The sequence below is a fragment of the Hylobates moloch genome, unplaced genomic scaffold (assembly GCF_009828535.3).
Source record: "Hylobates moloch isolate HMO894 unplaced genomic scaffold, HMol_V3 SCAFFOLD_1, whole genome shotgun sequence".
Taxonomy (NCBI): Eukaryota; Metazoa; Chordata; class Mammalia; order Primates; family Hylobatidae; genus Hylobates; species Hylobates moloch.
The window spans coordinates 97620519-97644409 of NW_026652276.1; the positions used below are offsets into that span (position 1 = coordinate 97620519).

Genomic DNA, 23891 nt, shown 5'->3' on the forward strand with positions numbered 1-23891 from the left:
CTGTGCCCTGGTGGCGAGGCCGGCTGGGTCTGTTGGGAAGGCTCAAGTGGAAGGGGTAAGGACAGGGAAAAAAAGCACGCTGGAGACCAGGCTGCCAGCGGGGAAAGAAAAAGGAGGATGTAGACTAACCTTTGCCACATCCTAATCTTTCTTAGGTCAGCAATTTCTTCAGCTCCATCAGCTGGCTCCGCAGCAGATGATACTGTGTTCTTTTTTTTTTTTTTTTTTTTTTTTTTGAGACGGAGTCTCGCTCTGTCGCCCAGGCTGGAGTGCAGTGGCGTAATCTCGGCTCACTGCAAGCTCCGCCTCCCGGGTTCACGCCATTCTCCTGCCTCAGCCTCTCCGAGTAGCTGGGACTACAGGCGCCCGCCACCACGCCCGGCTAATTTTTTTGTATTTTTAGTAGAGACGGGGTTTCACCGTGGTCTCGATCTCCTGACCTTGTGATCCGCCCGCCTCAGCCTCCCAAAGTGCTGGGATTACAAGCGTGAGCCACCGCGCCCGGCGATACTGTGTTCTTGAATGTTGTATCCTGAACTCCTTTACTAAATTCAGCCAGTAAAACATGGAGTCAGTTTCTGAAGGCAGTTCGCAGTGGAGAAGGGGAGGGCATCCACTAGCTATTCTTTGACAGCAGGGCGTTGCTCTGTGGGACTTGTGCTCTTCTGTCTCTCATGAAGAGCGGTGACTTGGGGGCAGAATCAGAGGAGCTTAGACCCGTGGGCTTTTAGACCTGGAAGGAACCTTGGCCACTGCCCACAATGGGGAGTACGATGGGGAAGCTCTGAGCTCTCTGGGCTAGGCCCGGTGCTGGGCATTTGATGTGTGTTCCCATCAAGTGAGTCATCTTGACAATGCTGTGAGACCCGTAGCAGTAGCTTCAGTCTACAGATGAGGAAACCAAGGCTGAGAGAGGGGAAGGGACTGGCTGAAGAATCAGACCCAGGCTGCGTGTGTCAGGGTTGGTGATGGACTTGCCTGAGGGTACAGAGTTACTAGTGCCAAAGTGAGTGTGTTTATGGGTGGCTTGATTTTATTCTAATTTTATTCTATTGTTTTAAAAGTAGAGATGGGGTCTCACTATATTGCCCAGGCTGGTGTCAAATTCCTGGTCTCAAGCAATCTTCCCACCTCAGCCTTCCAAAGTGCTGGAATGACCCAGCCCTGTGTGCTTTTATACCAGGTGGTTTAATGCCACCACCAGCGGGAGGCCTCCATTTTAGAGTTGGCCTTTGGTGCAGAAATGCCTAATTAATGGGCAGCTCTTCTTTATGAATGTAGTTATTAATAAGCCCTATGCACCAGGGCACCTCAGGTCAGCAATTTCTCCTCAGGCACCGGGCACACCAAGATGGATGACGTGTCGTTGCCCCTAAGGAGCTCATGTAGAGGAGAGGGGACACGGAGTCACGGTGGAACAGGCGTGAGGAGAGCCGAGGGCACAGGTGGACGGGGTCCCTGACCAGAGACAGCAGAGGGGAGGCCTGTGCTGGACGACCGCATGGGTTGAGGTGTGGGGGTGATTGAGTAGGGGGTACATTCCCAGTCCCTGGGTCTGCCCTGTTTTGGTGCCCGGCCCTGTGCTGAGGCCCTGCCAATGGCTTTGACCCTCCCCATGCCTGGCTGCAGCCTGGGCACTATGGCCTTGGCCCTTGCTGACAGTCTGCCCTGGCTGCCTCTGGCCAGGCCCTTCCTGTCTTCCCTGGTGCCTGCTCCCCCCTCCCCTGCGTTTCCTCCATCAGCACTGCTTCCCCATGTGTGTGGCCACCCTGCTCCTAGGTGCTGTCTTCTTTCTCCCCTGTTGCTGCAGTGACAGGTCGTCGCTGCTTATAACCAAGGTGTGCACCTGTAGCTGGAGCCACACGGAGTGGCAGCTGTGATCTCAGCAGAGGTTCTCTGGCGCCCTCCGATAGTGCTTGGGCAGGCTGATGGGGGCCTCACTGTTGTCCGTAAAAGTTTAAAAAGAAAAACACTTTTAACAGAAAAACTTACAGAATAAGGATATAAAGAAATATTTTTGTACAACTGTACAATGTGTTTTTGTTTTAAGCTAAGTGTTATTACAAAAAGACTCAAAAAAAGTTACAGTAAGCTAAGGTATATTATTGAGAAAGAAAAATTTTTTATATAGATTTAGTGTGGCCTAAGGGTCTCTTGAGCCCAGGAGGTCAAGGCTGCATACAGAAATACTTGCCATCGTGTTACAGGGGCTTACACTATTCAGTACAGTAACATGCTCTATAGGTTTGAAGCCTAGGCTGTAGCAAGAAACCCCCGTATGTAGCCTCGGGGTACAGTAGGCTGGCCATCTGGGTTCATGTGAGTATACTCTGTGACGCTTGCACGATGGTGAAATTGCCTAACAACACATTTCTCAGAGGCATCCCCAGTGTTAAGTGACACGTGACTGTATTTTAACAGAATTTTGGAATAATTTAGACTCTCTGTTCTCAAAGTAACATTTACTATACAAAGATAAACTTTCAAAAAGAATCAGATTTTACTTAAAGAGTATTATTTTCCCAAATTAAGTGTCTTTGGCTAGCTTTAATGTACAGAGTAATGAAGTAATAAATTTAAAAGCCCAGTAAAAATGTGAAATTTCAGATTTACTCCTAAGTTCATTCTTATTAGATTGTTAAATGGAAATGATAGGATGGGGCTGCTTTGGGAAAACAGTTGTCCCTACTTTAACCTGTAGGGCATCATTTAGAATGTCTGCCTAAGTGTTTTTTCTTTTTTCTCCCATTCATTAAGCAAATATTAAACACATGCTGTGTGCCCAGCACTGTTCTAGGTTTTAGAGACACAATAGGGAACTAGACGGAGTCCTAGCCATGTCTAGCTTGCTTTCTAGTGGTAGAGACAGACAAGGAAATAAAACAGCAGGGAGGAACCCAGGCTCTCACGGTTGGATTTATGTTTTCAGGGACTGGCTTTGGCTGCTCAGGCGAATGGATGCAGGGAGACCGCAGGGAGACTGGCGCAGGTGTGTCCTCAGGGTGGGGTGGTGCTGGGACCAACACCACAGCAGCGGAGGCATGGGAGGTAGTTTGAAAACAGACCCAGAACTTGGTGACAGGTTGGATGTGGCCGCCTAGAGGCAGAACTCACAAATGACATCTTCACTTTTGGTCTGACCCACTTGGAAAACGGCGATGCCACTTACTGAGATTGGCAGAGGTTTGTGCCAGAGGGCTCTTAGGCATACAGGGAGGGAAGTCGAGTCGGGAGATGAGGGGCTGGGCCAGAGAGGTGTACGTGAGGCATGGGCTTTCAAGCCATGGGGTGGCTCAAACCCCTGGGCGGGGAGCGTCCCCAGGGCTGAGGACCAGGACGGAGCTCCAGGGTCCTTATGGATCAGTGAGAGGAGGGAGAGCCAGTGGTGGGGGCTGAGGAAAGAGCGGCCAGTGGGATAAGAAGAGACCCAGGAGGTTGCGGTGCCCGAAGGCTGGTGAAGAAGGACATGTTTAAGCAAGGAAGGAACGGGCCCGTCTCTGTTAACGCTGGTGAGATGAGACCCGACCAGCTGTGCTTGGGGAGAAGTGGGCAGATCGCTCCTTGATAGGCATGGCGAGAGCAGCTGCCACTGAATGGTGGATGCAAGTGCTTCTGATGGCGGCAAGGGGTTCTTGAACAAGGAGCCAGGACTGACCAGGCTTCTGAGGAGTTTAACCATGGAAAGGAGAGAGAAGTGGAGGGCTGGGTTTACCTGGGAGGCGTTTGGGGCCAGAGCAGAGAGAAGAGATGGACCCTCGAGAGGACTCAGCTTAGAAAGGCACAAGACGAAGAATCCATGGCAACCAAAGAGGAGATGATGTATAAGGTTATGGATGCCAGTGGGCGAGGGGACCAGTGGTGCTGAGAAAAAGTAGACACAGGCAGAGAGCTGCTGGGATGGAAGAGAAGCCCTGGGCTGCGCGGAGGCGTGGCGGAGTCAGCTGCCCCAGTCTGCAGGTCTTCTATTTCATTAGCAGAAGTGGGGGTGTTGTGCTGTCTATATCATTCTTTCATCCTTTCAATAAAATTATTGAAGATTATGTTTTTCCCCAGAATCATCCTATTAAACATATAAATGACTTTAATTTTTCAGTTCTAAAGCTATTTACTTGTTGACTTTTTACACAGTATTGAAATTAATTAATTGCTCCTAGTGTCCTGCAGAAAAGCTATATAAAGCCCGCCCTGGCCATTCACGTCAGCATTGAGGGAGGGGGCTTGCGAGAAACCCATTTACAGGTGTTTGAATGACTCATTCCACGAGGGCGTTGCAGGTCACTTGCTCTGCTGGTGGAGAGCTTGGTGTAGCGCTCTGCTGCCATCTAGTGTCATAAGTTTTCCTTCGGCAGTTTTTTGGGTGGTTTTGGGAACCTGAGAAATTTTTAAAACTTGGATAAAGGAATGTTTATTTTAATTCAGAATACATTGCTGTTCTTGGTGAGCTTTTTTTCTTTAAACAATGGACCAAAATAATCATGTCTATTCACTAAGCACCATTAAAGTACAAATAAATCAGATAACTAAGTATGTCTGTTTTGGATAGAGTGAATCAAATTTTAGTACTTGCTTAACATAAACATCTTTACTCTAATTGAAGATTTTATGTTGATTTTTTCTTTTAAAGTGTGGTACCAGGAGAGCTCTATGGACCTTTCTGGAACATAGAACTAACCCTGGATCCTACACAATCCACGACAAGTCTCAACCATGAATGAGAACCATGACCAGGGGCCTCCAGTAATCTTTGATGTTCTTCCCTATTCCTGGGTTAAAGATATTTTTGCCTGGAATGTACTGATTTAATCTATTCTTAAGTAAAATCCCCTTCTGTTGATTATATTCTTTGAGTGAAATTTGGGAAGTGGGCTATTATGGAGAGAAGACATTTTAAGAACAGTAAGTGGTGGTGAATATACTTTAGACACCCTTGAAAAGCAGCCACGCCCGCTCTGCGCTTCGTCTGCCTTCATGGCCAGAGCCACAGTTCACTGCCTGCCAGCAGCTGCTGTTGGTTTTGAGGATTGGCCAGATTCAGCCCAGCAAAACCATGTTTTTGTGTGAGAGTAAGTTTTTCCTTAGATGGGTATTGGTGGCAGAGGGGTTAGGCAGAAGAATTTCATTGCCATTTCCTTGGTAATATAGATAGACTTAAGCTTTTTTCATGTTTACTTTCTCTATGGGCTACCTTATGAAACTCCCATCCACCTGTAGTCCTGGAGTTTTTTGCTGGAATTTTTCTGGGTGAATTTAATTGTCTTCCGAATCGTTTGTTATCCTTACAACTCCCAAGCTCCACAGAGCCTAACCTGGATGGAGGGGCATATGTTTTTACAAGAAAAAAAAAAAGTTGTCTCTTTCTCCTCTGGAGTGGCTTCTAATTTCGTTGGAAACAAAGGAGAGGGCACCACGTTTGGAAGGAAATGTGTGAAGGACAGTGATGCTGGTGCACAGCACCGAGGGAAGGCCACTGCTCCCCTGGCAGAGCAGTCACATGACGCTTGGGAGACCCCAGCAGATTGATGGGATTGACCTTCAGTTATTTTATGTTCATTCTTATAAAATACATTGATGTTGTCTGCATACTGATTTAATTCATTTGCTAAATAGAGCTTTCTTGACTAGTTGGTAAACCAAAAAGTAGAAGCACAGCCCTACCATTTATTAGCTCTGTGGCCTTGGGCAAATTTCTTAACCTCCCTAAGCCTCAGTTCCATATCTGGTAAACATCTCACATTGTATTTGCAGTAACAAGTGCAAAAACTCCTAACATAACACTTGGCTCAGGGCTGAAAGCACAAATGGTGGCAACTATTAATATCAACATTATCACTCATGTAAAGATCTTGGAAACTGGGAATGGAAACAAATTTAGATTCTTGGAGTGGACCTAGAAGTTACCTCAGAATGTACTCGGTATTAAATGTGGGCATATGTTTGTAAAGGAATACTGTGTCTGAAGGTTTTATTCTGGGAGGTATTTGATAAATTGGCTATCTTCAGTAACAGTTACAAGACATGTACTCTTTAGTGGGTCAAGGAAAATGTCCTTCCTCAGGAGTCTTTTTTTTTTCTTTTTTTTCCCGCTCCCTGCCTCCAGCAGTCTTTTCTTGACTCAGATTTAAAGAACACTGAAAGCTATTGGCTTGCTTTTTAAATTTTATTAACTGATTCGAGGGGGCTTTAATTTGGAATGATACCGTATCAATAAATATTTAATCATGTGGTAAGGAGAATATGGAAGATTTTATTCCTTCAAAAGGGTATTCCCCATAACAGATACACTGTAAACTCCCCAAAACATAGTATCCTAAATGAAAATCATGAAATAAAGACAGCGGAACACAGGGAAGTCTTGGAGGAGGCCTGGGGAGCCCCGCAGTGTCATGTCCGTGTGCTGGGCGTCTGACCGTAAGTTTATTTTCCTGCTCAGGTTGCTCTCCTTTGAAGAGTAGGCTTGTTAACGTGGTGAGTTTTTCTGGAGTGGCTGGAATGTTCTTTCTCTTCACCGTCTCAGGATAGCACAGATCCTGGGGAAGCTGGGGGAGACCTGAAGCAGTTGTTGCTGCACTACCTGGACTTCTCCTCCTTTCCCACCCATTTTTCTTTCCTTCTCTCCCGCTCCATTGCTCCTCCAAGATTTGGCAGTAACCATGGCGCCTTCGTGATGAAGCGCTCACTGCCCAGCGGCCGCCTGGAGTCCATAGAACAGGCAGTGTGAGTGGCACCATTTCTTACACTCTCCGGGTCATCTCTTAGGTAACCTGGGAGTTTCTCTAATTCTACACAGCATTTAGTTTAAATGTGCATCATTGCAAAACTATCCTTTTTTAAACTGTTTTGTTTTCCATGTGTTTATGTGACAAAAATGTTAACTAGTTAGAATGTTCCTAAAAGCATAATGGTGTTCTATACTTTTGCAGTATTGGGTTGGAACTTCTTTAAGTATGAACAAAAGAAGTTTCTAATAAATAATCTTAACAGTTAGTGTTCACCGAGGCACGTATTTAAGCGCTCACTTTGTTCCTGTGGTTTGTTTTGAAACTCAAACGGGCTGACTTTTGCAGGGTGACCTGAAGGCGTATCTGCGCACCGAGCAGGAGCACATGCGGGGGGACTCACAGACCATGCTGCTGCAGAGGATGGCATGCGAGATCGCCGCAGGGCTGGCCGCCATGCACAAGCTGCACTTCCTGCACAGGTGGGTCCCTGCGTCAGCGGTGCACGCCCCACACAGCGCCGGCGGGACAGTCCAGAAAGGCTGCTGGGTTTGTGAAACTTAAGGAGGACAGGAGGTGGCAGAATGAACCCAGCTCATGTAGGTAGAAGCGATCTCATTCTTGCCCATGTCCGGATAAGGGTTGAGTTGGGCTTCATTGAAACCAGTACCAGGGAATAAGATGTCTTAATATATTTATTATTTCCAGCATTTCAAAGAATGTGAACAGTTGTACCTGCCTCAGAGTTGGGAGTAAACAGTCCCGATCCACCGTATGGCACCTCGCGTGTTTCATTCTTGCCACACCAGCTTTAGGCTTCTGGTGCCACCCGCCCGGTTTCACGGTGTGTCCCAGTTCACATTCCTGAGAGAGGAAGAGAGAATCTCTAGGCCAGCAGCCTCTGTTTGCACAAGGTCATAGCACTGGTTTCTGGCCAGCTGAAGGGTGGGCTTCAGGTGCCCATTTGGAAGCAAAGGTGTCATGGGATCCAATCTGAAGAGCCCCATCCCCCCTCCCCCCTGCCGGGTGGGTAGTCAGGGGCTGCTTGTGAGCAGCACAGCGATCTGTGTAGCACATTTCTGTTGCAACCTTTCAGGCCCCACTTGAATGACCATAGTTTTTTTTTTTGTTTTTTTTTTTTGAGACGGAGTCTTGCACTGTCGCTCAGGCTGGAGTGCAGTGGCACGATCTCGGCTCACTGCAAGCTCTGCCTCCTGGGTTCACGACTTGAATGACCATAGTTCTTTGGAACACGTTGTATTTTGTTCAGATCATCAATGGTGATTTTCGTAATTAAAACACCAAAAGACTTGGAGTCCTGTCTCAAATGACGAGTCTGTTCTGTGAACCCAAAAGGAGATTTCTGCTTATTCTCCTCTAGGCTTTTGAGCTGTGCTTTATGTTTAAAAACAACACAATACGTTTAAAATTATTTCTTAGGTCTCCAGGGAAACCAGGCAGTATTTCTTTAGTCGGCTTTAAGTAAATCATTTAACTCTTAGTAATCCATTGACCTAAAAAGGAACACCTGTGTGTCTTGACTTGAAGGGATGTGTGTATGAAGTATTCTATTTTTAATTTATTTATGTATTTTTTTTTGAGATGGAGTCTCTATTGCCCAGGCTGGAGTGCAGTGATGTGATCTCGGCTCACTACAGCCTCCACCCCGGGGTTCAAGTGATTGTCCTGCCTCAGCCTTCTGAGTAGCTGGGACTACAGGCACGCGGCACCATGCCAGGCTTATTTTTGTATTTTCAGTAGAGATGGGGTTTCACCATGTTGGCCAGGCTGGTCTCAAACTCCTGACCTCAGATGATCTGTCCGCCTTGGCCTCCCGAAGTGCTGGGATTACAAGTGTGAGCCACCGTGCCTGGCTTGAAGTATTCTTTTTTGTAAAAAGCAGATCTCACAGTAATATACTTACAGTGTGATTCCATTTTTGTTTTAAGTATGAAAACAGCTGGCTGTATTTCTAGAGGTGTGTGTGTCTAAACAGGCATGGAAAATGCTGTGCCTATCAGACTCTCAACATGACTTCAAGTGGGGACAGAGGAAAATTATTAACCTTCTTCTTACACATTTATATCTTGTTTGATTTACGATAGTAAACAAATCATTCTGGTAAAGTGTTTTGTTTTGTTTTTAAAGACTCAAAAAGTTACCAGTTTTTTAAGACCCAAAGCAGAATCCCTTACATGAAGCTTTATAAAGATTTCGTAATGGAGAAAGCCTATATTTAGCTTTTGATGTCTTTTATAACAGGCTATTATCTAGCATAATTTATATTGTTAATATCTTACAAAATGTAGATAATTACTAATATTGGTTTAGGAATTCTTAAATTTTGGAGAAGGGGGTTTAATTTTAAAAGAGCATCATATTGGAATCAGCAATGTAAAATTATCAAAGACAACTAGAATCTGTATTTTTTAAATTGGCAAAGATATCAGAGTAAATAGTATTTTCCTGTGAATTTCAAGTTAAAGTTTTACTTAATTTCAAATCTTGTGGACTTTAGAACAAGTAAAGATGATGAGTAAATCACATAGTTTGGGTTTTATTCAAGTTCTAAAACTCAAGTTAAAGAAAATCCTTGAGGCCGGGCGCGGTGGCTCATGCCTGTAATCCCCGCACTTTGGGAGGCCGAGGCGGGCGGATCACAAGGTCAGGAGATCGAGACCATCCTGGCTAACACGGTGAAACCCTGTCTCTATTAAAAATACAAAAAATTAGCTGGGTGTGGTGGCGGGCACCTGTAGTCCCAGCTACTCGGGAGGCTGAGGCAGGAGAATGGCGTGAACCCGGGAGGCAGAGCTTGCAGTGAGCCGAGATCGTGCCACTGCACTCTAGTCTGGACAACAGAGCGAGATTCTGTCTCAAAAAAAAAAAAAAAAAAAAAAACCTTGAAACCATTGACAGCTGTTTCATTTTGTTGTAAAAAAAAAAAAAAAAAAGTAATCATATCTGTATTAAATTTCTGCTTGGGGCAAAGTTTTGTGCTTTAAGATCTTTTTTTGTCAGTAGCATGTCATATAGTGTATTTTTAAGTTGGAATTTAGAATATTTATTGGTTGACTTAAAGTAGGACTTCCTCTGTTGGTTGAAAATAGAACAACCTACACGTCCAATTAAAGTTCTTAGCTCCATTTGGAAACTCATCTAGTAAGGCACCCCTGGTGAAGTTGTATTTCTACCTATTGTTTAAGAAGAGCCTTAACCTGGAGTGTGAGGAGCCTGCGTCTCTGAAGTCGTGCATGTGACTTTTGGAAAGCCATGTAAACAGCGGGCGCTGCCAGCTTGCTGCTGTGCCATCCCACTCGCCTTGCTGGCCTGGAGCCCAGGACTTCCTGTCCCCTGCCTGCCAGTCTCCTGAGCAGCCCGTCCGTGAGATGCCACCAGGTCGCTGTGATGAGCTAAGCCAGGGGGTTCCCATGGGCGGCCTGTTTCCTCACAGCGGCTCATGGAGCTGGAGACCTGGAGGGGGTAGCCTCGAGGAGTACCTGGGCGACCACTGTGTACAAAAGAACCTCTATAGGATTTGCCCAGTTGTAGCGTTACGGTTACTTTCTGCTGTGCAACACTGGGGTTAGTGTGCAGTGAACTTCCACTGCCTGCAGAGTTCAATGACAAGGTGAGAGGTAGAGAAATGCATTTAAAATCCAGTGACAAGGTGAGAGACAGAGAAATACATTTAAAATCAAAGCAAAATGCACACCTGTTGCTCACTACCGCCCCAGCAGGAGAGTGGAAACGCGCATTCTCATTTGGCAGGGTGTTTGCTGTGTTCCATGCATTTACAGAACGTTCTGTGAGTAGTGATTTGATCGTCAGGGCCACCCCACGTGCCACGAGGCAGGTGCCATTATTCATCCCACTCACAGAGGAGAATACTGAGGCTCGGGGTGCTGAGCGGTTGGTCTGTCTCAGCCACTCATTTGATCATTTGATGAGCAGTTTGTACCCAGGTGCACATACCGTGTGTAGTCATTTCTGCAGGAGGAGGAAGAGTTACTTTTGTCTGGGAAGAGTCCAGGTCGATTTTTGGAAGGAGGGCCACCAAAGTGATCCTTGAAGAATGGGCATCAGTTGAAGGCTGGAGGATATTCAGAACTGCTGGAGAAGGGAGTAGCAAGATGATGTATGTGGTAGGAGGAAGAGAAGGAAAGGGAGTTTAGGGAAATGTCAGATAGTCCAGTGTAGCTAGAACAGAAGATGCGAAAGAGAAGATAGTGGGAGATAAGAATAGAGACGCAGCTTGAAACCAAATTGCAGAGGGCCTGAGTGCCAGGATAAGGCCTTCAGGCTGTGTTCTGTAGGCAGTAGGATGGCATGCCCAGAGCTTTGTGTGTGCATGTGCGTGCATGTTTAATCACTATTGCACTACAGCTTAGGCTGGTTTAGAAAGAGAGGGCACTACCGAAAAGAAAACCAAACAGGAATTCATATGTGGCGGATGTCCATGAAGTTTCCTTATTTCCCTTTCTACATGGAAGACTTGCTGAAGGCAGGGATTGTATCTTCCTGACCTTTGTATCTCCCACGATGTGTGTCACATAGAAATGAGGAAAGGCTTCAAGGGAAAGGAACCAGTTTGACTGCAGCTACAACCCAAGAAGAGATGGAAAGACTGTAATCAGCCGAGTAGCTGCACTGGGAAGGTGATTAAAGAGCTTTCATTTTAAAAGGCTCTAGGTCCAGAGGGTTTCATGGGTGTCCTCTGTCTGACCTTTAATGAACAGGTGGCTCCAGTGTATTTAAACTATTCCAGACCATAAAGAAGACAGAAATTTCTATAACTCGTATCATGAATCCAACACAAGCTTAATAGCAAAAGATGACATAAAGAAATTATTGACGATTCTCCTGAATGAACATAGACACAAATACTAGCAAACCGCATCTATCAGTGTGTGAACAAAACAATTAAGACTTATTCTAGGACTGTAAGGGTAGATGTGTATTATAAAAATATGTCTACATAATTCATTCCATTGACAGAATAAAAGAGGAGAAATACATTATAGCAATAGATCGCAGAAACATCATTTAGTATAATTCAGCAGCTATTCTATGTTTACACATTCTTAATAAGAATTTCACACCCTGTGGAAGAACTCTGTGTACCCAAATCCTAGCAGGTACCTGAGATACACACAGGAGGCACTCAGTAAATGTACCATTGCCCAGCTAGCAAAGACTGACCTAATAAACAGGGCAAACACTGTCAAAACTCTAGTATAAAGTTGCCTCTATGTGCTTTATCAGAATCCTCTTGGTTTAACCCTCTCCTGGTACGTCTCCGTCCCATCTTAGAGTGTTAAGTGCAGAGTCCCTTCGGAAGCTTAAGTCTTTGTGGCTACCAGAGTCCAAATGACGTGGTGAGCAGAGAGAGGCTTTGGAATTGAAGTTTTCATTCACCTCTCATCAGCTTTACCAGTATAAGCCTGGTTATTTCATCCTTTGGAGCTATATCTCTTGTATAAAATGGGGATCGTCTTTAAAGCCCTGGAGTGCTGTTGTCAAGATGGAGATAAAGTATGCCAAGCTGCTAGAAGAGCATTCAGTAACTTTCCGGTATTTTGCTTCCCGTCTGTGAGCTCTTATCAGGAATCCAGGTTACTCGGGAAAGCATAAGTAGTTCACATAATAGAGGTGTGGATTATTTTGAAAATGCCTCCTGCATGTTGAGTTTGCATTGGAGAACCCTGAAGACGCGCAAACTAGTCCTAGCGTGAGTGAGCAGCAACAGTGGTACTTCCTTGTGAATTGGGGTGGGAACCCTTCAGAACCGCGGGCTCCCACTTTCTGTCCATCGTTCTGCTCATGCGGCCCTGAGTCTCGTGGTTACTGTGGTCTCAGTCACAGCAAGTGCTGCCAAGCTCAGGTGACCCTGCCAGAGCCTTCTGAGAGCCGGGCGGGGCTGGTGCCACTGGCAGCCTCATCCCTGGACCTGTTTTTCAACTTGACGGGAGAGCAGACTGGCTGTGTGTTTGCATTTCCTGACAAAAGCAACCATTGACGTCAAGAGTTCCCTCTGTTGTTAAGAAGTGACACCTGTGTTTTTCTTTAGCTTTGCATGTTATTAGGCTTCAGATAATATTTATTTTTACCAACTTTGACCCAAATTGTATTATTATTTTGAATCTATACAGCACTTTTATGTTTTCAAAACATTGCATATATTTTTCAATTTTACCCTTGCAACAGCCTTGTGAGTTAACCATTTCAAGTGCACCTTGTTGTTTTGTGAGGAAACCGAGGCTCCTCTGCTATGCCCGTGACCAGCCCAGCATCACGTGGTCTTGGAGCGGTGGAGCAGAGATGAGCTCCCAGCCTCCTGACTGCCCAGGGCTCCCTTCCACTGCGTTGTGGAGCCTGGGCGCTTGGGGAGGAGTGGGGCAGGACCCAGTCCTGCCACTGTTTGCTTCCTCACCACCTCTGGGTTTCAGGTTGTGAGAAGCATTGCCTTTTGCCCTGGGAACACCAGTTGCTTGCTTTCGAGTTTTATAATGAGAGCCAAGGACCTTCTGCAGGCATAATTGTTCATCTTTTACCAAGCCTTCACATTTCAAGTATCCAAAGACCTACGTGGAACATTTGTATGGTGAGAGAAGAGGAGGGAGGGAGTGGGATAGCCATCCTGCCGCCCAGGAGGTGCCTGAGCTCGACATCGCCCAAGCTAGCCTCAGGCTGCTGCCCCTGGCCTAGCAGGACACGTGCTTGCCCTTATTGGGATGTTGGCATCCAGCTCCTTGTCCTGGTCTCAGGAGGGAGATGTCAGGAAGGTTCACAGGGTCTGTTTATAGACCCTAGAGGCGGTCGTTGGTGGTGCCCAGTGACGGAGCCTCTATTGGCAAAACCTGTATCTCTGCAATCGCAGCTGTTGGCCCAGTGGATAGAACAGCATTACTTAAAGCATTTTCAGTTTTCTGTCCTCAAATGGCATGTTCCTCCTCCCTCTCTTCCTCCCTCCCTCCCTCTCTCCCTTGCTTAATTCCAAGAAATGGGGACCAACGTTCTTCTTACAATTAGAAGATTCTATGTTGTTTGTAACAGTGGAGTCACAGGTGCCCCAAGGTTTTTCCCAGGCACTTCAGCAGGCCTGAAGGCTTCTGGATGGAGCGCAGAAAATCACTTGTAAGCACAAAGAGTGTGGCAAGTGATGTGATGTAGTTAACTGGAATCCACATTCAGGACCAGCTGTGTGCTTGGAACAGCAGCTGCAAGTGTTACTGCACTATCGTTGAGAGTTATTGACGGTGAAAACACAAACATATTACCGAACACTACCTTGCTAGCTTTGTGGCCCTAGCGAAGTCACTTCAATTCTCTGCCTCAGTGTCCATATTTGTTAATAAAGAAAATAATAGTACCCACCTCACGGGTTTGTTGTGAAGATTAAACACTTAGAGAAAATGTAAAATGCCTCTTGTGAAGTAAGTACTTTGTGAATATTGGCCATGATTATGTTATTGAATCAATGTTATGTACCAAGCTGTTACCAAATTATATCGGTGTTAGCCGTTGCCATCATCATCTCCATTATCCTTGTATTTCAGACATGTGAGCTTTGGAAATTAAAATCTTTGAAAATATGAATGTAATAGTTTAAGTTTTTGGTCTTTTGCCGTTCTGTAAAGACATACATTTTGGACTATGGAAATTCAGCTTTGATATCTTCAGTTTACAACTTCAAACTATAAATTAGGCCTCCTTTTCTATTTTAATTTAATGGCTTTTTTATTCATATGCCAGTTGGTGATTATAAAGACTCCAAGGGTTAAAGCCAAAAGCCAAAAAACTTAATCTGTTGGCTGTATGGGAAGTTCCTTTAGAAAAAGTAGTTTTTACTTGTCAAATTGTGTGTTTTTGAAAATTAACTTTTTCTTAAAATAAATTCTATAATTGTTCTAAGTCTTGAAATATGCTCTTTACCTCCCTTGTGGAGAAGTAGAGTTTGGAAGTCATGAAAGTCATTTGGAAAGGGCCTGACTACAACACTTGCATATCTTTGAAAAAGGGGAAAAGGCCGGGCGCGGTGGCTCACGCTTGTAATCCCAGCACTCTGGGAGGCTGAGGCGGGCGGATCACGAGGTCAGGAGATCGAGACCATGGTGAAACCCCGTCTCTACTAAAAATACAAAAAATTAGCCGGGCGTGGTGGCGGGCGCCTGTAGTCCCAGCTACTCGGGAGGCTGAGGCAGGAGAATGGCGTGAACCCGGGAGGCGGAGCTTGCAGTGAGCCGAGATTGCGCCACTGCACTCCAGCCTGGGGGACAGAGAAAGACTCCGTCTCAAAAAAAAGAAAAGAGAAAGGGGAAAAATAAACATTTTTAATAATGTGGATTATTTTTGGGTACTTGAAGTTATAAATTATATTAATATTTACTTATAACAGACTATTACTCAAGTAATACAAGCTGTAAAAAAAATTCAGGCAATTTTGCCAATAGCGTTTTAGAGTTCTTTCTTAGTCACTCTGAAAATACAAGGAAACGCTCGTTCAGGTCGGGCCAGGCCCAGCTGGTTCCAGTTCCGTGAGCGCCCGGCAGACTGAGGGAGAGAGAGAGAGAAAGAGGAGGGGAGGAGGAGGAGGATTCAGGGAATAGGAGCTGGGGAGCCCTTCTGCAGAGCCGTTCTGCACCACAGTGATACCAGCATCAACATAAAAGTGTGGAATGGGAGAAAATTTCTCAAAGCCTGAAAGAAAATCTGGAGATGCTATTTTTCCAGCAGCTCAGTTGAGGGAGAACTTAGCTTGTCTCTGTTTTTTGATTCCTTTTCAACTTCTGTTTGCAAACGAAGACTTGTGTTTGGAGAACTGTATTGTACTGAGCCTAAGTCATTTTTGATCTATAACAAGAACATGCATTTTCACATGTCAACTAGATTTGTGGACCAGTAAAGTTCTCCCCAAAGAGATGGGCTCTCACTCTGCCATCCAGGTTGGAATAGTGGCGCAATCATAGGCCATTGTAGCCTCCATCTCAAGGACTCAAGGGATCCTCCCTCCTAGGCCTCCCAGATAGCTGGGATTACAGATATAGAAATGCATATCCTAAAATTCATATGGAATCTGAAGGGACCTCAAATAGTCAATACAGTACAGAAACAGAAGAACAAAGCTAGAAGACTCACCTTTTCTGATTTGAAAACTTACTACAAAGCTACAGTAATCAAAACAGTGTTGTACTACCGTAAGGAAGACATATAGACCAATGAAATAGAAGAGAGAGCCCAGAAATAAAACCTCATATATATGGTCAAATGATTTTTTTCTTTTTTCTTTTTTTTTTTGAGATGGAGCCTCGCTCTGTTGCCAGGCTGGAGTGCAGTGGCACGATCTCAGCTCACTGCAACCTCCGCCCCCTGGATTCAAGCGATTCTCCTTCCTCAGCCTCCCCAGTAGCTAGAATTACAGGCACTCACCATCATGCCCAGCTAATTTTTGTATTTTTAGTAGAGATGGGGTTTCACCATGTTGGCCAGGAAGGTCTCGATCTCTTGACCTCATGATCTGCCCGCCTTGGGCTTCCAAAGTGCTGGGATTACAGGTGTGAGCCACTGAGCACAGCTGGTCAAATGATTATTAACAAGAGTACCAGGACTATTCAATGGAGAAAGGATAGTGTTTTCAACGAATACTGCTGGGAAAATGGGATATCCACATGCAAAAAATGAAGTTGAACCCTTAACTAACACCATATACAAAAATTAACTCAAAATGGATCAAAGACCTAAATGTAAGACCCAAAACTATAAAAGTCTTAGAAGAAAATAAGGAAAAAACTTTATGTCAGTGATTTATTCAGCAGTTATTTATTGGGTATGACATCAAAGGCACAAGCAACAACAACATAGAAGACTACATGAAAATGTTTAAACTTTGTTAATCAAAAGGCACTATCAATAGGGTGAAAAGATAACCACCGAATGGAGAAAATATTTGCAAATTATATATCTGAAAAGGGTTATATAAAGCATATATGGAGAATTCCTGCAACTCAACAACAAAACAGACAGCTTGATTGGAAAATGAGTGACTTGGAAAAACATTTCTCCAAAGGAAATATACAAATGGCAATAGGTACACCAAAAGATGCCCAGCATCACTGATCATTAGGAAAATCCAAGTCAAACCATAACGAAATACCACCTTACACCCATTAGGATGGCTACTATCAACATCAAACAATAATATGTTTTGCTGAGGATATGGAAAAAATTGGAACCCTTGTGCTCTGTTGGTGGGAAGGTAAAATGGTACAGTCACAGTGGGAAGCAGTATGATGGCTCCTTATAAATATTGAAAATAGAATTTCCATATGATGCAGTGATGCCACTTATGGGTGTATCCCCAAAATGGTTGAAAACAAGGTCTTAAGGAGATAATTTGTACACCAATGTTCATACCAGCATTATTCCCAATAGCTGAAATATGGAAGTGTAAACTAAAAATAAAACTTTAAGCTTCCTAATGGTCTGAATGAACTCGTCCTGTCAGCCAAGGACATCTCACAGTTCAGGACATGATGGGGAGGGGCCAATCAGATTTCCCATTATACTCTCCCTTTGGAATTCAGGCACGACTGACCAACATTAACATTAAAACAGATATCTTACGACTTTTTGTAGCAATAAGACACCATATTCCAGTCTGACTAAAGTAAAGCATCACATGACAGATAGCAGGCCCTGGAAGAAATTGAAGTATTTTGCCCCAAAATATATTCCTTTGACATATTTAAAAATGGCCCTGCAAAACTGTCTCTTATAGGCAAAATCTACATTGTGTAGAGAATGCCTTTCCCTTTCTAGGTCTTTTCTCTGATCCTGGGGAGAATTATGTGAGTCTTTCATCATTTTAAGTCTCATAAGAAACATTTACAATCTATTCTTTCTGAAGCCTGCTACCTGGAGTCTTCATCTGCATAATAAGAACCATGGTCTCTACAACCCCTTATCTTAACCCAGACACTCCCTTATATGGAATTTCAGGTGTTTATTTTTTATTTATTTTTATTTTTTATTTTTTGAGTACCCAGGCTGGATTGCAGTAGTGCGATCTCGGCTTATTGCAGCCTCCGCCTCTGGGGTTCACATGATTCTTGTGTCTCAGCCTCCTGAGTGGCTGGGATTACAGGCATGCACCACCATGCCTGGTTAATTTTTTTGTATTTTTGGTAGCGATGGGATTTCACCATGTTGGCCAGGCTGGTCTTGAACTTATGACCTCAAGTGTTCCACCTGCCTCGGCCTCCCAGAGTACTGGGATTACTGTGATCCACCATGATCCGGCCTCACTCCAGCTTTTTGTATTTTCAGTAGAGACAGGATTTTGCCACGTTGGCCAGGCTGGTCTTGAACTCCTGGTCCATCATGCCTGGCTAATTTTTGTATTTTTAGTAGAGATGGGGTTTCACCATGTTGGCCAGGAAGGTCTCGATCTCTTGACCTCGTGATCCGCCTGCCTTAGCCTCCCAAGATGCTGGGATTACAGGTGTGAGCCACCATACCCAACTGGGTTTCTGGTCTTTAGGTAAACTCGTTTGACAAGTTGCTCATCGGAAAATCTTTGAATCCACCTGTTAGCAGTGGTGAATCTATATGGGTCTGGGTCTGCAACAACTTGATTCTTGCCTCCTTGAAGGAAGGAATTTCGCTGAGAGGCAGTAGTTGGTTTAAGGCAGAGGGAGAGACTGAGGCAAGTTTTAGAACAGGAGTGAGAATTTGTTAAAAAGTTTTAGAGCAGGAGTGAAAGGAAGCAGTACACTTGGAAGGGCCAAGCGGGTGACTTGCAAGATCCAAGTGCCCTGTTCATCCCTTAACTTGGGGTTTTATACAGTGTTATGGTTCTGGAGGTTGCTGAAGTTGTGCACTGTTCACTTGAGGAGTTTTTCCCTTACCTGTCGAGCGTTCCCAGTGGAAGGTCGTATAAGAGGCCATTTTGCCTCTTAGTGTGCCTGTTTGAGGTCTTACTGAGAAGAGGATAACACCAGCTCCGAGTGTTTTCTGTCTGTTAGGAGACTGTTAGGAGACTGTCTTTTCCTGGTGCTGGCTGTGACCACTTACCATTTTAGAGAGACAGTTTAACAACCACCTGACCATCACTTGATTGTCACCTGACAGTCCTGGGGGCAACAGGGGTTGAGGGTATGTGTGTGGGGGTGCTCTCATGCCCTGTCCATATCTGCCTAACTACCTACTCTAACATACCTATGAGCTGGAAGCCTCCAATTAGAGTGTTTGAGTTGTTCTGCCTTTCTTGACTGAACCATTGTACATCTTACATGTATTGGTTGATGTGTTATGTCTTCCTAAAATGTATAAAATTGACCCGTAGCCTGACCACCTTGGACACATGTCATCAGGACCTCCTGAGGCTGTGTCACAGGCACGTTCTTAACCTTGGCAAAATAAACTTCTAAATTGAATGAGAAAAGAAAAGAAAATACAAGGAAACAAGCCATAAATCCGGTTTTAATGCAGAACATGGTACAGATAAGGTCAGTATTTAACCTGAGCTAGTTACTTGCCAAAAAGTGTGATCATCTTTATTATTTAAGTAATTGATGACATATATAATACTTCTACTATGAAAAAGAATTTTAAGGGGTTAATTCTTAAGCAGGGAGCTCAATATACTTAACTCGGATCCCAAGAGAAAGCCCATTTCTGTGGCATTTCCATACAGCATGATCCTGGTTGTTGATTCTTCTTGCCGTGTTCACTTCCCTCTGTTTTCAGTGATTTAGCCCTGCGGAATTGTTTTCTCACCTCCGACTTAAATGTGAAAGTGGGAGATTACGGAATAGGATTCAGCAGGTACAAGGTAAGCCGGAGATTTAAATGTTTTCAGTCTGATTTAATTTGAATTGTGAAGTTGTAATGTCACCAAATGCCCAGTGTGTAAGAATCTTAGTCGCGAGGCTTTCTGGAGAAGGATTTGCAGCAGTCATTTTTATGGTGGTCTGGGCTTCTGGTGTGCGGCTTGTGTAAGTCTGCGGCTTTGCATCCGAGGTTTTGCAACAGCTTTCCAAAAGTTTTGTTTAAAAATATTTATAAACACTGTAAATGATGTAGTCTGATGGTGCATAATAAATTTTAGAGTGAACACATGAGCAACAGTAATTATTATTACCTGTTATGATAAAATATACATATCATATAAATGTTTCTCTATTGTGTGGTCAGTAAAATTTCAGCTCATGTTCAGTAACCTGGGGATTTAGGTTTTTTTAACTCTGTCATGAATATATCCTAAAGGAAATAAGCGAAGAAGTCAATGAAGTTTCCATTTGTGTGTGTCTGTGTAGCCCCAGTGAATGAGGTAGAGCGTTCTGGGGCAGAGAATGGGACTGTCCCAGCTCCGGGCTGTCAGGAGACCTCGGATAAGCTACTTGACCTCCATTTTCTTTTCCTTTCTTTTTTTTTTTTTTTGAACGGAGTCTTGCTGTATTGCCCAGGCTGTTCTCAAACTCCTGGGTTCAAGCAACTTGCCTGCCTCGGCCTCTCAGAGTACTAGGATTACAGGTGTGAGTCACCCCACCCAGCCTTGACCTCCGCTTTCTGAGCAGCAACATATGGATAAGATCTGTTCTATTTTTCAGAGTTCTTATGAGAACCAAACGGGTAATATTTTCAAAAAATATTATGCAAATAGAAATTGGTTATTTGTCTACATAGCAGCTCTAGTATCTTGAGCACTTGCTAGATGCCAGGCACTTAGCACCTGCCTGCATCTTGCATCATCTCTCTTTTTTTTTTTTTTCTTTGTTCTTTTTTTGAGATGGGGTCTCACTGTCACCCAGGCTGGAGTGCAGTGGCGAGATCTCGGCTCACTGCAACCTCCGCCTCCCGGGTTCAAGCGATTCTCCTGCCTTAGCCTTCCGAGTAGCTGGGACTACAGGCTCCCTCCACCACACTCGGCTAATTTTTGTATTTTTAGTAGAGATGGGGTTTCACCCTGTTGGCCAGGCTGGTCTCGAACTCCTGACCTTGTGATCTGCCCACCTCAGCCTTCCAAAGTGCTGGGATTACAGGCGTGAGCCACCAAGCCCAGCCTGCATCATCTCATTTAATCCTCACCACAGAGGGGTAGGTTTGTGTTCTCCTCATTTCACAGATCAGGAAAAAACTTCACAAAGTTGTTGCTTGCGTAGAATCACATAGCTGGTAAATGGTAGAATGAGGACTTCAAACCCCGGTCTGTCAGAGTCTAAAGCCTGCAGTCTTACTCACTAACTGGCTTCACTATTCAGCGCATAAGGCCCAGTATATATTGTTTTAATGTTTTGCTCAAAGTCTATGTTATGTGCATCAGACACAGCGTACTTTCCTTTTCCAAGAAGGATGACTTAGCAAGCGTTCATGGCTCGCAGATGAGCTCATGAAGCCCAGGAGGCTTCAGAGAAACTCCTTACCCACTTTCTGCCCAGAAAGTCGCTCTTCATGCCTGCTTTTTTTTCTGACCTGGTTTTTTGGATTGGGTATATGTTTTCTGAGAATACCATGGATTTAAATTCTTGAACTCACCAAAAGTATAATTCTATTCAAAATTCTGTGTGCTTTCTAACAAAACAGGAGGATTATATTGAAACAGATGATAAAAAAGTTTTCCCTCTGCGATGGACTGCTCCAGAATTAGTAACCAGCTTTCAAGACAGACTGCTAACTGCAGATCAGACTAAGTATAGTAATATCTGGTATGTATTGGCTTACCGTCTTATTAGGCATTTCTTTGGCAAAGTCCTAACTTCTTCCTCTTTGAGTACTTCCTTAAAGGAAAGTAGTTGTGTAAGATGTAGGAACAAAAGAGTGCCTGATGGTGTGAAAAAGACAGTCTAAGAGACATAAGTAGCAATTATCACAATTGTGGTGATGGAGTTCACGTTTTGAATATTGCCTCTGCTACCCATTTTCCTTTATAAAAGCAGGAACCAAGTCTGTTTCATATTCTGTGCCTCCCACAGGACCTGACATATAATAGATATTTAATATGTATTTATTGAAGTGAAAGAAGAAACTGAAAGGGGTGTGGACTATCATGTTTATACTGTGATTTATAGGAGTCAGTTTAATGGGAGTTAAAAAGATGCACCTAAAATTTTGACTAACAATTTCTGTCACAGCCTTCTTAATTTATAGCTATGTTTTATGTGTTGTTGTCCTGCTTTTTTTTTTTTTCTCTCCTTACTTTCTTTTGGATTGATTTCTTTAAAACAATTTTTTTGCTTTTATTATTTTTTTTCATTGACGTGTATAATTCGACATATTTATGGGGTACAGTGTGATATATATATATATATATATGGTTTTTTTTTTTTGACATAGAGTCTCACTGTCATCCAGGCTGGAGTACAGTGGTGCAATCTCGGTTTATGGCTCACTGCAGTGTCCACCTCCCTGGTTCAAGTAATTCTTGTGCCTCAGCCTCCCGAGTAGTTGGGATTACCGATACGTACTACCACACCATTTTTGTACTTTCAGTAGAGATGGGGTTTCGCCATGTTGGCCAGGCTGGTCTCGAACTCCTGACCTCAAGTGATCTGCCTGCCTCGTCCTCCCAAAGTACTGGGATTACAGGCGTGAGCCACCGCACCTGGCCCAGTGTAATATTTTGATAACTATATACAGTGTGTGATGATCAAATCAGGGTAACTAGTATCCCCTTCACTTCAGACTTATCATTTTTTCTTCTTGTTTTTGAGAACATTCAAAAGCTGCTCTTATAGCTGTTTTAAAATATACAAAAATTTGTTGTTAATTATAGTCACCCTTCAGTGCTGTAGAACACTAGATCTTATTCCTCCTTCCCAGCTGAAATTTTGTATTCGTTGCCAGCTTCTCACTATTCCTCCTCTCCCTCCCCTTCCCAGCCTCAAGTAATCACTGTTCTACTCTCTACTTCTATGAGATCAGATCAACCTTTTTAGCTTCCACGTGAATGATGAGGTTTTCTTCCTTTTTCTTTCTCCTTTTGTGTCTGCTGTACCTTGTGTATCGTGAGTTTGATACTTTTGTGTTTTTTCATGATGATGGTTATCCTCCTTTAGCTTCCAGATACAGGACTCTTGGACCATTTCTCTTAAGGCTGGTCTCATAGTGATGAATTCCTTCAGTTTTTGCTTGTCTGGGAAAGACTTTATTTCTCCATTTTTTAAAAAAAAAAAGTTATTATTTTATATATATTTTTAGTAGAGATGAGGTCATGCCGTGTTGCCCAGGCCGGTCTTGAGCTCCTGGCCTCAAGCAATCCTCACGCCTTAGTCTCCTAGAGTGCTGGGATTATAGGCCTGAGCCATCGCGCCTAGCCCTCCTTCATTTCTGAAGGATATCTTTGCAGGGCACAGTGTTCTTGGCTGCCAATTTCAGTACTTTGAATATACCATCCCATTCTCTACTTCCCTCCTATATGACTTAATGCTTTTCTCTGGCTGTTTTTAGAATTTTTATCTTTGTCTTTGGCTTTTGACAATTTGACTATAATGTGCCTCTGAAATGACCTTTGGGGTTGATAGTATTTTGAGGACCTTTGAGCTTCCTGGATCTGGATGTCTGTATCTCTCCCAAGACTTGGGAAGTTTTTAGCTGTTCTTTCCTTAAATAGCCTTTCTGTGCCTTCTCCTAGCTCTTTTATTTCTATAACTCCCGTAAAGTGTGTATTTCTTTGCTCTGTAGTCTCCCATAAGCCCTGAAGCCTTCCTTCACTCCTTTTCATTCTTCTCTCTTTTTCCCTCTGACTGGGTAATTTCAAACAACCTTTCTTCAAGTTGAGAGATTCTTCTGCTTGAGTCTTGTTGAAGTTCTGTATTTCTTTTTATTTCATTTATTGAATTCTTCAGCTGGGCTTACTGCCTGTGAGGACCCCAGGCGACCCCAGTGTGAGGACCATAGTGTCCATGGTGAGCAGTGTGAGGATGTAGGTGTCCACAGTGAGATCCTCTTACTTGCCCTTACCTGGAAGAGAAAGTTGCTCCTGGTTCCTGGCTGCCCCTGCCAGGGATGGAGTGGTGGAGGCCAGGCGTTTCCTTCTGCTCTCGCTGTGGCCGTCCTGAGTTTCCTGAGTCCCTGTTACTCCTTTGATGTGCTCTGGTGCTCTCCTTTAGTGATTTTTGTCAAAATGTAGTTGCTTCTTCGTTGTTTGGGGTGTGTCGTGGAGGGTTAGCTGGACAT

General features: G+C 44.1%; 1 protein-coding gene across 2 annotated transcripts in view; it reads left to right on the forward strand.

Moving 5' to 3' along the window:
- Positions 1 to 23891, forward strand: part of LMTK2 (lemur tyrosine kinase 2) — a 100816-nt gene that overhangs the window by 58858 nt on the left and 18067 nt on the right. For both annotated transcript variants that reach the window (XM_032755894.2, XM_058442836.1), the window contains exons 7-9: positions 7065 to 7198; positions 19464 to 19548; positions 21300 to 21421. In XM_032755894.2, coding sequence (XP_032611785.1) covers positions 7065 to 7198; positions 19464 to 19548; positions 21300 to 21421 — 341 coding nt within the window. The remainder of the gene's footprint in view (positions 1 to 7064; positions 7199 to 19463; positions 19549 to 21299; positions 21422 to 23891) is intronic.